This window comes from Dryobates pubescens, chromosome 8 (assembly GCF_014839835.1).
Source record: "Dryobates pubescens isolate bDryPub1 chromosome 8, bDryPub1.pri, whole genome shotgun sequence".
In the NCBI taxonomy this organism is placed as follows: domain Eukaryota; kingdom Metazoa; phylum Chordata; class Aves; order Piciformes; family Picidae; genus Dryobates; species Dryobates pubescens.
In genome coordinates this window covers 13,296,487-13,309,838 of record NC_071619.1, presented here as the reverse complement: position 1 = coordinate 13,309,838, position 13,352 = coordinate 13,296,487, and the positions used below count along the sequence as shown (strand labels likewise).

General features: G+C 50.6%; 1 protein-coding gene across 3 annotated transcripts in view; it reads left to right on the top strand.

Annotated features, from left to right (window-relative positions):
- Positions 1-2,486: 2,486 nt before the first annotated feature.
- Positions 2,487-13,352, top strand: part of DNMBP (dynamin binding protein) — a 36,314-nt gene continuing 25,448 nt past the window's right edge. The window contains exons 1-3 of one of the 3 annotated variants that reach the window (XM_054163252.1): positions 2,487-2,566; positions 8,547-8,769; positions 12,021-12,199. In XM_054163252.1, coding sequence (XP_054019227.1) covers positions 12,055-12,199 — 145 coding nt within the window. In that variant the 5' untranslated portion in view covers positions 2,487-2,566; positions 8,547-8,769; positions 12,021-12,054. Of the gene's footprint in view, positions 2,567-7,297; positions 7,484-8,546; positions 8,770-12,020; positions 12,200-13,352 lie in introns of those variants that run through there. The other 2 variants (XM_054163253.1, XM_054163251.1) reach the window with 2 other exon arrangements.

Genomic DNA, 13,352 nt, shown 5'->3' with positions numbered 1-13,352 from the left:
GGTGGCCACGTGAGGACGTGGTTACAAAATGTTTCCAAGGCAGCACTCCTAAGCATGCCTCTCAAAGGCTTGCCATGAACTTAGCCCTCAGTGTTGCATGAAGCATGGGCCAAAAATGGCACTGAACCTTTGAACATAACAGCACAGTGCTTTCACATTCTTTTGAGGCTCCAGTCAAGGCAAAAGCCGATGACACGTTTGTATCAGAAGATACAGTGAATAGTCACTCACAGAATCAGCATTGTCAGGGTTGGAAGGGACCTCTAGGATCATCTAGTTCCAACCCCCGTGCCACGGGCAGGAACATTTCACACTAGATCAGGTTGCTCAGTGCCACATCCAGCCTGGCCTCCAGGAATGGGGCTTCTACCACCTCCCTGGGCAACCTATTCCAGTGTCTCACCACCCTCATGGTGAAGAACTTCTTCCTAACATCCAATCTGAATCTACCCATTTCTAGTTTTGCTCCACTCCCCCTAGTCTTATCACTACCCGACATGCTAAAAAGTACCTCACCAGCTTTCTTGTAGGCCTCCTTGAGATACTGGAAGGCCACAATAAGGCCTTCTCAGAGCCTTCTCCTCTCTAGACTGAATAGCCCTAGCTCTCTCAGTCTGTCTCCATAGGAGAGGTGCTCCAACCCCCTATCATCCTCATGGCCTTTCTCATGTCTGTATCTTTCCTGTAATACAGGCTCCAGAACTGGACACAGTACTGCAGGTGGGGTCTCACTAGAGCTGGCTATGCTTCTGGGCTGCATCAAGAGGCATCCTCTCTGGGACACTCATTATTTTGTCGGCCTCTTCCTTCACCCTATGACCTTCTTCCAAGCTGAAGAGTCTTAGCCTACATGTTTGTTCACTGTACAGTCTGTTCCCATACCTCTGAGAATTCTTGCTGCTTGCCTCCAAATCTTCCAAGATGAGGGGACCAGAACTGTATGCAGATGCTGGAGAAACATAAACAAATAAAGCTAGGTCCAGAACAATGAACAAAAAACTCTTCCAAGCAAAACTGTGAGGATCTTGGGATAAGCAGAAACCCCAGTGGGGAGGGCAGATGGGACTCTTGTGCATGTGATGCATGCTGCTTTCTGTTTGACATGGAGGAGACATCAAAAAAAGGGAAAATACAAATAGCTGAACTCGAGTGAGGCAACTTTGCTGGGTATGTCAGCAGAGGAAGTTCATCATGGCAGTGACCTGAAACACTGCAGGAGGGATTGGGATGATGAAAAAAGCTGTAAATCTGTCTCAGCAGGCAAAGAAAAAAAAAAAGGCAGAAATTTTATCAGAGGACAATATCCAGAGCCCTGTGGCAGGGGCTGGTGTCCATTCTTCAGCTTCAGCAAACTGTAAAAAAGCATCTATACCTATGGGGCAGAAAGCACCCAGCTCTCTGTGCAACTTCAGTGGCATTGTGCCATGTCAGCAGTGTGGGTCCCTGCCTCAGGAGAGCAGATGACAAGACAGCATCCAGCCTGTGCACACACAAATACGACTGACAGCAATGCATGCCACACGCTCTGCAAACCCCGCTCCTGGCTGGTGCCGAGCCAAGCTGGGATCTGGATGGTTGCTATGGAGAAGTATAGCTAAATGCACAAACAAGTGCCAAACAGTGATAACTGCTCTGGGGGCTTTACAACATGTTGCTGAAGAATGGCATCTCTTGGGGCATGGAGGCTTTTTTTGGCCTGCTAGGAGAACCAGGACCTGCTGGTTTTAGTGTATCCAACCCTCTATGATGCACGAACTGGCCCTCCCTGTCATGTTTTTCTGATGGGAAGCTATTTGTTTTTCACGATCATGATGCTCTGGCACGATCTTATGGTGTATCTAAGCAGCCGAGCCAGCTCCCAGCAGCAAAACTGGGACTGCACCAGATGGACAGTGTAGACCCACTCATCAGCTGCCGCCAAAGCTGAAGTCCATGAGGCAGTGAGAGACTCCCAGGAGAAGGCAGCACAGGGGAAGAGGAGTCCCAGTGCTGCTCATGTCTGCGAGTCAGCAGGGCTTTCTAGGGAAGAAATCAAAGAGGGTTTGCACAGGGAGCTGCCTGCCCTGCTCCGCGGTCGGGCGTCTGGGTGCTCTAGCACGGGTGCACGCCGCTGCAGGCTACGGGGGGCGCCGTCCCATGTTCCCGCGCCTGGCACAGCACGCTGAACAGCGCGTCCCATGTCGGGGTGTACCCGTGGACCGCCGTGGGTACTGCCTCTCAGTGTGGGGCCGAGCGGTGCTGCAAAAGGAGATGACCCCATGTCACCCGGGGGGCCCGGCGTCCCCCGTCTGCGGGCCGGGCCCCGCCGATCAGCTTGGGTCCGTCGTGCTGGCCCCGGCCGCAGCCTCCCGGAGGCACCACGCCAGGCCCGTCAGGCCATGCCGGGCGGAGACGACAGAGCGGGGGGGCGGGCGGCAGGACCGGGCGGGGCCCGGCGAGCCCGGGAGGGCGCTGGGGGCCGGGCCGGCCGGGGCCCAGGAGGGGCTGGGCGGCCGCGGGGGGCGGAGGCGGGAGCGGGACCCGCACGGCCGGAGCGGCCGCGGCGCCCGGAGCGGGCCGGGAGAAGGTAGGGACCCGCAGGAGCGGGCAGGGCAGCCAGGCGCTCCCTGCCTGCCGCCGCCCGGCCTAGCCGGCCGCTGCCCCATCGACCGCCCGCTCGCCCGCTTCCCCCAGCCCTGCGCGCCCCCGCGGCCGCCTGGCCTGCGCCTCCACCGGGCCCTGGCCGCCCGCCTCCGCCGCGGCTCCCGCCTCAGCCCTCCGCCTCCCACCCCGCCCGGCGCCTCCTGCATTGCCTTCGCACCCCGTACCGGTACCCTCTTCCCCGCGCCTTCGCTGAGGCCCCGGGGGGCTGCCCTGGCCCGCGCTGGCCAGCCCGGGGTTGGCGGGTGCCCCTGGCTGGGATGCTGCTAGCTCGGGGGTGCTGCTAGCTCGGGTGGATGCGGCATGCTTGTGCCAGCACCCGGGCTGTGGCAGCCAGTGTCTCTCCAGCCCGGCGCATCCCGCTGGGTGCTCTCTGCACCCCGCTGGCAGTGGCCCTCAGCACCCATGCTACCCTGGGAGCGCTTTGGGCACCTTGGCAGTGTGGAGCAGCTGCAGGGTACAGCAAGAGCCATCTGTCTGCTCCCCACATTGCATCCATTGGGATTATGTGCTCTTGCACCATGTCCGTGCACCCTGTGGTAACCTGGGTGGGCACCACCAAGGGGGCATGCAGCTGGTGCTAGTTGGGTTTACCTGGACAGCTTGTTGTAGGCCCTGTAGAAACTGTGCAGGCAGTTGGGGCCTGGAGTGGTCTGGCACCATGACCCCAAAGCAGTAGCAGTTGTGAAGGGTGGCACAGGTGACTCTACATAGAATGCAGGAGCTCCGGGCTGTAGCACTCCCCTGTTGCTCCTCTGAGAGCATCTGCTCTGCTTGCACCAGCCTAAGAAGAGAAACTTAACAAGAGTTCCTGTTCCAAATCCCTCTGCATCACTGCCACCCTGACACCATCACCTTGTACTTTTAACAGAGATGAACAGGAGGTGTCTCCTCCAGTGGCCTTGTCAAGGGGATGGAGACTTGGCTGACCATCAACACCTTCATCGAGGTTGCTGCTGCTCCTGTGCTGACCTCTTTGCTGACCCTGAGCAGTGCCTCAGCAGATCTTGTCCTTGACACAATTTGGCCTCTGAATTCAAACATCTCTTGCTGCTGTTCCTGGTATTTGAAGTACTCCCCTCACCCCTGTCCTTTCACCTGTTGTTCTCCTTTCCATAGTGTTGAGGAAGCCTTTAGCTGTCAAAAGCATTAATGTCTGTTTTGAGGTTTGTCACGCCATTTCTTCAGTAAAGTTTCTCTCTTCCCTTGCCTTTCTCTCCATGGCTTCCACTGCAGTTCTATCTTTTCCTCCACAAAAGGCATGAAAGAGTTTGTAGAGACAGAATTTGTAGTTTTGCAGATGCTTTGCCAAATACAGCCTCTGTACTGTACTGTGAGACGTCACCATCATCCCCCTCATCTTGACTCACTCCTCTGACTGCAAGCATGTCTACATCATTGTGTCTAAATGCATCCTGCCTTTTTGCAAGGTCTTCCATAGCGCTGATAATGCCCGCATTTCTGAGCTGGCTTCTGCTGTTCTGTTCTTGAAGTCCTCTGCTCTGCCAGGGCCAGAAGTTTCCATTTTCTCTCCAGCTGCTCCATTTACGATTAGCAGAGACATTTAAAACAAGTATGAACATAAAACAATTTTAGAGACGTGTAACCTTTGAAATGGGATGAGGGGAACTGAGCAGGAGAGGAGAGGAAAGGAATAACACTTGGAGCCTTGCAGAGCACCAGCTTTGCTAGCTGACGATACCTGATTCCTGTCGGTGTGATGGTTTAGGGTTCTGCGTGGAGTTGAGATATCCCTGCATCAGGTGACTGTTCAGATGGACTTTGTGATATTGGTGATGTGAGCTTGGGTGGGTCACCCTGAGTTGTGCTTACCTTAGGACCTTAACTGATAATTTCCCCTTGACCTCCAGCAAAAGTATTTTTCTAATCATATTCTAAAGGTTGCTCAACCCCACTTCTGAGTAACAGGCTGTTACTTTGTCTTAAGAACCTTTCTGTTGGGAAGTACCCTTAGGGGCAACATAGAACAAGAGTGAGGGCAGGCAAAGGGCAGAACTTCCAAATCAAAGTCAAATAGTTTCCAGATTTCTGTACTCCCTGCTCAGCATCCAAATCATTATAATAGGCTTCTGTCCAAAGGTTATCTAGAAAAATATTGTTCAGGGTGCAAAGGCAAGTGCTCCATTGTTAAGAACTGACCCTGTAGCCCCAGTTCAACCTGTTTTGTATATGTGCTAAAGGTGGAATGACTAATTTTATAATTGTATACTGAATAGTCGCCCAGCCACAGGTACCACACAGCAGAAGTAGTGCTGCTGTTGAGGTTTTGCCTGTTGCTTATTCTAAGTTGTATTGTTTTAGCCTGCCTGAACAAGAGACAACTCTGTGCCTCAGGGTGTAACAAGACAAGGTTTGGTAACAGGGTCTGTAAAGTGCTCATAGCTACTTCATACAGAATTTGCAAAACTCTTGTCTCCAAAGCTGGTATTCTGGCTTTTGGTGTTTGGGTCCTCAGTGACAGAGATTAAATATCCATTGCTGTCTTCGTGCTCACATATTGTGGCAAGGTGTTCTGCTTTGCATTAAAAATTGATGAGGTTCTCTAGTTTCCAGATTACTTTCCTTTGCTTGCCATCTGGCCCAGCATAAGCTCTTCGTCCTTCGCCCCCAAGCTGTGCTTACCCCACACACATGCCACCAGCCTGCCCCCAGCCATGTCCTGCCATGCAGCAGGTAAGAACATTGTTAATGCCATGGCCCAGATAGAAAGTAGTGCTTTGAATTGCTTATGTGGTATGTTGCACAGGACCTGTGGTGGATACCCTGAACAGTCATAAGTAGTGGAAGGCCACAGTGCTTAAACAGCCCTTGCCTTTGGTGGTCCTGGTTCTGGGGGGCTTTATGGTCCAACCTAAGCGTGTTCATTTCACTAATGCTTGGTATATCAGGTCACAGTCAAAGCAAAAGAAGCTATTTCTTTTTAAAGATTCCTATTACTCCTGGAAGCCATATGGGGTTAGGAGGTGGAGTGCAGAAGAGGAGATCTCATGTTTCCCACTGTGTGAAGCTCAGTGGGGGGAGGCCGTTTGAGAGAAGCAGCAAGTCCTAACAAGAAGCTGCACTGATCAGCATTTCCTGGGTGGGAGAAGGCTCCTCTCTGCACCATTCATTGCTTACTGCGTTGGGTGTTTTATCAGGGTTCATAGGGTCAGCTCTGCAGTTTGCCAGAGCTGCAGTCCCTGCACTGGTGCTGTCACCAGCCAGGCTGCGCAGCCTGGCTTAACAAGGTATTATTTATCACACCCAGGAATGTGCTGGACCTCCAAGAAGTTACAGAGCAACGAGTTATGCTCTGAGCAGGTGCAGTGACTGCAGGTGGTGGCAACTCTGAAGGCTGACCTGCTAGTGTGAAGGCAACATCCTGCCCTTGAATGTGGATGAGGACTGCAGGCTGTGTAGATGCAGTGGAGTGAGGAGGAGGGAAGGAGGATTATGTGGATCTGGAAACCATGGGAAAGTACAGAGGAGAAGGGTAGGAATGCTTTGGCATGTACATTGAGCTGTAATGAGTGGAAGAAGGCATGACAAGACCTAGATGAAATGCATGGCATTTGTCAATTTTCAAAAGAGAACACTGCCAGAATTTGTTTGATATTTTAAGTGTTAATTTCTTTAGTAATTCTACAACAACCTTGGCTTTTGTACATTTCTGGGAATCTGACTCCTTCCTGGTCTAGTGTTCAGGCAGGCTCTATGGTTTTCATGGAGATTGAGTCATATGCTGCACAAGAATCCACATATTCCTCTTGTGCAAACCGAGTGTGTCTGTGGAAACCCACAGTGCATGTGCTTGAACCCTTGCTTCAGCATCTTTCAGCAAATCCAGGGAAGACAGAACTCCCAAGGCACAGAAACTCATTAGATTCATTTGCTCCCCCTTACCATCAAAAAGGGCATTTGTATCTTTGTATCTTCAGTAGTTTCGCTTCCATCTGAGCAATGGCCTGACCATTATTTGTAGTGCTGGTGAGTCCATTATTTGAGACTTCTTACCCTGCCCAATTTTAGCTGCAAAAAGAATAGGAAGATACAAGAAGTTGCCAGAGTCAGTGTGTAAAATGCCTTCTCTTTACTTGATCCAGTCTGTGCTGAAGGTCTCAAAACAGTATTGTAACAGAGTTAATAGCTGTCAATTCATTCAGGGCCCTCATTTCATCAGCCCACACTGGACTAGACATGCTCCAGAGCTAATGGCAAAGTGGGATAGGCAGTCTTCCATGGAGGTAGTGTTAATGTGCACTGAGCATGCATGCAGGCAGGCTAGGGGGAGTGATTAATGTCCTGGGAATCCTCTCTCTGCCTGGCTACACAATGCTGTTGTGTCAGGCCCAGAGCTTGGCACTGGACAGACTAGAGGCAGGCGCCAGGAACACGTTACCTAGTTTGTGCAGGATCAGGCAACCAGACAGAGACAGCGTGTTCTCAGCAGGGCGAGTTCCATGCTGCACTGTAGCTTCATACTTGTACAGTGAGGCTCTCTTTGGATGTGGGTCTGCTGCTGGGCGGGGGCAGGAGGCCTGCAATTCACAGTCGTGACCTCCACCAGTGTGAAATCCCAGTGTTTGCTCACTTATGGAGGAGTCCACCCTCCCTCCCCCCGCTGGGCAGGGATCACCCATCCTTGAGGTGAGAGGGGATGGTGCTTGGCCAGCAGTCAAGAGCTGTGACTCACTGAGGATCACAGGCGGAGCCCAGCTCTCCCTGCAGTCTGCTCTTTCTGCTGGAACCTCTGCACAAGCTGTTGCTGAATGTGTTTTCAGTAGATCTAGGGTGGCTTGAGAAGAAGCTGGGGTTCACCGTTAAGCCTGAAGAGTTGGACTCAGTAAGTTTCCAGTCTGGAATATGCTGGGACGCTTCCTTCCCTAGGTGTGGGTTTGGAGACAATGTTGGTAAACAGCACTCGGTGGAGTAAGACAAGGCCATGGTCCTGGAAAACGTGTTTGATGTTCAGTTGATGTTACGGAGCAAACAAACCAAACCCTGCAAGACTGATTCATTGCTTTTGAATGCAGGGGCATACTCTCTAGGCTTGAGTGGAGTCAGAGGATGATCCTGCTCTGCTCAGTACTATTGAGGGAACATGAGCTTCTGGAGATTCTGGTTTTTGGCTGTTTCAGAAGTTAGTTCATGGTTTTTTCCATCATAGACTGGATCTCAGGGAATGCATTTCATGTGGAATATGTTGGTGCCCATGTTCTATTACCATTCCAATGAATATATGCATGGCAGGACAAGTGCAATTCCACTTGCCCCTCTTGATCTTCTGTCTCATTGGAAAATCTTGTACATGTTAATGAGTGGGTCCCCAGAGCTGCAGGTGAGTTAAGGAAATGATACTGCTGTTTCCAGGGGCAGGAGATGAGCTCTAGGCGGTGGGAGGACCTCAGCACCAGTGACTCCAGCACAAGCAGGGTTTGGGTCTGCAGTATACATGCTGTAATCCTTGCATTCTTCAGCCCACTCTTACATTCCACGTTTGATGGAAGAAAGGCAAGAAGTTTTACTCTACCATCAAGTGCTCCTGAAGAAACTACTCTGAGGCAGCAATTATGCCTCCTACGCTATTTTTTATCCCTTTGTCTGGTGTGGCAGTGGAATTTGCCTGTTCAGAGTATGGCAAAGCTCCTGGGACCCTGAGCTTAGCTGGCAGCCTCTCTGTGTGGTGGAAGGCAGCCCCAGTTACAAGGGGCTGTTACTGCTGTGCCTGTCACTGTTGCTGCACTATTCCTGTCAGAGCATACAGCAGCATGTCCCTGCCACCCCACCTCAAATGGTGCAAGGCTCCTTCCTTGTCTTTATTATTTACAAGCTAATTGATGACTCTTCCATCTTTTTCCTTGCTCCACACGGTCATGTTTTTAATACTGTTGCTCTTTCTGCCTCAGTAGGTTCCTGCTATCCTGAACTGCAGCTCTTTGTGCGCCTGATTCACTCCAGTCCATTCATCTCTTTTTTGTGGCAAAGTGCTGTCGGCTGCTGGATATTGGGCTCTTTGTTGCTACAGCCAGCACAGCGCTGGTGACAAAGGGACAGCCTGTGCCCCAAGGAGCCCACGTGCTAAAGGGAAAGCAGTGGAGAGCAATAGGAGTGACGAACTGGACGGCAGAGGTGAGGGTGGCTGGGGGCCAGGGCGCAGCATGCTGGCTGCAGCAGGGGCACGGCTGGGGGTTGGGAGGGACGTGCTGAGGAAGCTGTTCCGAGTACAAACCCGCTTTGTTCCCAGGAGGTGAGCTGGACTGGATAAACAGAGCAGTCCCGTCAGCAGAAAGCCTTTCCCTGGCTGGAATCCCCACTGGCTCTCTCGCTGGAAGTTGGCTGCACCTCATCAGCAGGGATGTTTTTCTCCTCCCTGTGACAGCTTCCCCACTTCCTGACACTCCAGGGCTCAGGTGGGCTGTGTGTGGCTGTATGGAGAAATGGGGAGCCCATGGGCCCCTGTGTTCCCTGTGGGTGGCGGTGTGTGCATTGTCACTGTGCTCTCTGCTGTTAGCTAGCTGGGACTGTTTGACAAGCCATGCTGAGTATGGGGCAGGTATCATTGGCTGGGCAGCACTTGGAGGGTGACTGCTAACTGTGCATGTAGAGGCGCTTTGGGAGGGACAGAGGTTGTGTCCCATTGCAGGCTTGTTGTGTCCAGCCAACCAGAGAAAGGACTAGTGAAGTGGGAGAAAAGCAGATTGTGCTGGAGGGGTTGGTGGGGAGGATGCTGATGTCCCAGAATTGCAGAGGGCAGGGCTATGAAAGCACCTTGGAGAGATGTTGGCAATGCTGTGCTCTGCCTGAAATGGCAGCGGGACAGGAAGGTGAAGGGAAGCGCTTACTGGTCTGAGATGCAGGTGTTGACAGGCTTGGGGATGTGTGGTTGGAAAGCTGCAACTTGGAGAGGGACCTGGGGATACTGGTTGATAGTCAACTGAACTGGAGTCAGCAGTGTGCCCAAGTGGCCGAGAAAGCCAAGGCATCCTGGCTCATAGGAGAAACACTGTAGCCAGCAGGAAGAGGGCAGTGATCATCCCCCGGTACTAGCACTGGTGTGGCCACACCTCGAGGATTGTGTTCTGCTCTTGGCCTCTCACTACAAGAAGGACAGGGAAGTGCTGGACTATGTTCAGAGAAGGTTAGAGAAGCTTGTGGAGGGCCTGGAGCATATGTTCTAGGAGGAACAACTGCCAGAGCTGGAGCTGTCCAGCTAAGGAGGCTGAGGGGAGATGCACATTTCAGTTCTTCCTCCCCTGAGGGATCTGGGAAGAGGGGAAGGGGCAGCTGGAACTACAGAACTGCTACTGCTTTGATGTGATGTATTGCCTTGATGATGAGGCTGTGTAGTATAAAGTAAAAATGATACAGATGATAGCAGCTGCTTCCAGAGGAAGGGAAAATCCAGGACATAGCCCTTGATGAGTTCCATGCCAGCGGGAATTTCAGCCTTGGCTCCCACAACCTTGGACAGGGTTTGCACCCTCATCTCAGCCTGGCTTCTGCCAGGAGCCATGATAAGGCCTTCCAGTGGGGTGGCTGAGCCTCCACCTAGAAGGCAGAAGGGGTATTTCCAGCCCCATCTGAGGATGCCCAGGTGTGGGTCAGCCCATCTGAGGATGGGATGAATTTGCTGTTGGGAAGAGGATAGTGGAGTGAGCTTGCCTGAATGGACTTTCACAGCATCATAGACTAGTTTGGGCTGGAAGGGACCTTAAAGATCCTCTAGTTCCAACCTCTTTACCATGGGCAGGGATGCCTTCCACTGGAGCAGGTTGCTCATGTAATGCATGTTGTCATCTTTCAAACAAATTCACATGCAGTACTGTCCTCCCAAAAGCAGTCCATCCAACTTAAAAGGAAGGAGGCAGCTGCAGTTAACTATGCTAATCAAATATAGCAGGACTAGTCTTTTAGTCAATTGCACTATGACACAATTTACAAACAGATTTACTTGTGTGATTATTGTGTCTGTCCTGGGAGCCAACTGGTGAGTACCTGATGTAAAACAGCTTTGTAAAATGGAGAAGAAGTTATCTCGGAAAGTGACTCTTTAGCATGGTGTACCAACACTTAAACAAAGCACAAGTAATTAATTATTTAAGCTACAAACTGAGAATCTGTCCTCTGTATGTGATCTGATATTGCTGATCTACATCTAAAGGTGTTTTCATCTACAATGAACGTGATAATGAATCTATTAAGTGTTAGTATTGGTGCCCTGGTCCTCAGCTGAATGTTGCAGTGAAGGCAGTGTATTGGTAATCTTATAAAAGCTGTGTTCAAAAATCCACTCTCACTAGTTTCATGCAATCATAAGCAACTTGAAGGCAGTGTGAAACAAGAAATGATACTGAACTGTCTCATCTCTAACAGATGACACTAATTAGCTATATTTCAAGCAAAAGATAACGTAGCACAGATAAGAAAGTTTGTTTCATACGGTGCCTGTTACCAGAGATGTAGGGCCAAATGAGCTGGTATGTTACACTCCTTTATAAGCTCTTCTGTCACAGAATCTAATATTAAAATGATGGTTGTAAAGTAGGTTTTAAGACAGAGGAAACCTTTGGAAATTGCTGTCATTAGCAAGCACTCAGCATGGGTATTAACTTTGATAAGAACAAAGGGAATATTTATGGGAATTAAAGAAAGCCTATGCATTGATGATGTGTTGTCTTTCCCACTGCTAATAAGGGACTGGCAGTTTAGTTCACCTCTGGTCATTTCCACAGTGACTCAAACAATACCAGCCTTGTCTTTTTAAAAAGGCTACAAATAAAACAATTCTCCTCAAGTATCTAACATTCTTTGCTGCTTATAAAGCATCACTGACCGTATGATATGGGGGCCTTGCAAATGATCTATGCAATGGGAATGAGGCTTCCCACACTGAGTGGGGATCCAAATCTTTTCCTTTCATGATTATTTTCTGCTATTTCTCCAGCTGGGCAGAAGTGTGATGCTGCTCCAGCATGCAGTTCCTGTGGCCCTGAGCAGTGGATGCCTGTGCCTGTCGCACCAGAGCACAGGCGGTGGGACTCTGCAAGCCCTGGAGAGCTCAGGGCCCTGCCCTGCCCATCAGGGAATTGCTGAGCTTCCTCCCCTCCTCCTGCTTCCTTCCCGACAGGAATTCACTTCCAGTTTTCTTGCTGCTTCTCCCCTTGTTGCAACAGAAACGTTTTCCCACAGATGTAGCCAGAGGGGCTGGACAAGGTAGATTAGAACACAGAGGCTCTTGTGGCATGGTTCATGTGGCAGGGGGTTTCGGGGAGCTCAGGACAGGACCTTTTGGCACTGGTTTTGCCTCTTGCACTCGGGAAGAGTTTATGTGATAATTTCAAGCGTTTCTGGCTGCTAACCAAGTTCCTGCTGTGTCTCAGCCTTAGGTACTGACCTGCCTTCAAACCCCACACAATGGAGACAGGCTCTGTGGTACGAGCAGTCTTTGATTTCTGTCCCAGCGTTTCTGAGGAGCTGCCCCTCTTCGTGGGTGATGTCATTGAGGTGCTGGCTGTAGTGGATGAATTCTGGCTCTTTGGCAAGAAGGAAGGTGTCACAGGTAAGATCTGGTAAAGAGCTGGACGTGCCTGCAGACAAGCAGATATCTGTAAATGAGGCAGCTAACCATCCACCCTCTGAACCCACCTCCCCTTGAACAGCACTGTGCAGGACCAGATAGGTTTTAATAAACTTTTCAAGGGACTTTGCTTGGAACTGAGAGTGCAGGTTCTCTGCCACTGGTGTCTTGCCAGCTTTGTGTCAGCTATTCAGACAGCTCATTTGTTTCTTCAGAGAGATTAGTGGAGTGTCAGCTCTTGATTTGATGAGAGCCTCACAATACTAGATGTTCCATCCTCTGTAGTGGGACAGCCCATTTCCTGGCTAGCTTATGCACTGACCTGCTGTGGCAGTGGAAAGGGAGAGAGGAAACAGACGCACTGAGAGTGGAAATACATCCACCACCAAATGACCTTGTCAGGTCAAATCAGTGGGAGATGCAGCAACAGAATCCATGTGTTCCTCCAAGCCCTCTGACTCAGCCCCGCTTCCTCCCCTCCTCTTTAAAGCATTTTCCTGCCCAAGTTGCCAGCAGTATCTGGGTGTCTGAAGTAGTGTGCAAGTTGCTTAAACTTTTGAAGGGATTTGAGAAACTTCTGAAGCAGCAAAATTCTCTTAGTGAAACACTTAGAGTCTCGTAGTCCCTGTTGAAGCCGCCCTTTCTCATCTTAGTCCTAAGACGATGTGTGAGCTCTCAGGGCGATGAAAACCAGGCCACTTCAAAGCATAAGCCTGACTCTGTCTTCAGCGTGGGGGTGGGACTGGAATTTCATTCCTGGCTGTGGAGATGAGGCTGCTAATGCAGCAGCAGCCTGGGCTCTGCTAGCAACTACAGGCTCTCTTCTGGCTGAAATAAAGATGGACAGGAGCAAAGGTGGAAAGACTTCTTTCCCATGCTTCATGTAGCCGATAAATGAGCACATCAAATGAGCACATGCCTCATCCTGCTGTTGCTGCTAAAGTTGCTGGGCACAGATTACTTCCACAGAAATCACCATCTACTTCACCAGAGTTTTGTCTCTCAGCCTAACTGATGTGCTTGTTCTCAAAAGGTGAAGCTATTAAGGAGTAATAAATAGATGTTTGTCATAGGTCAAAGATAAAGAAACACACTGAAGTCAAACTGAATGGTTTTTAATGACTTTTAACTCAAA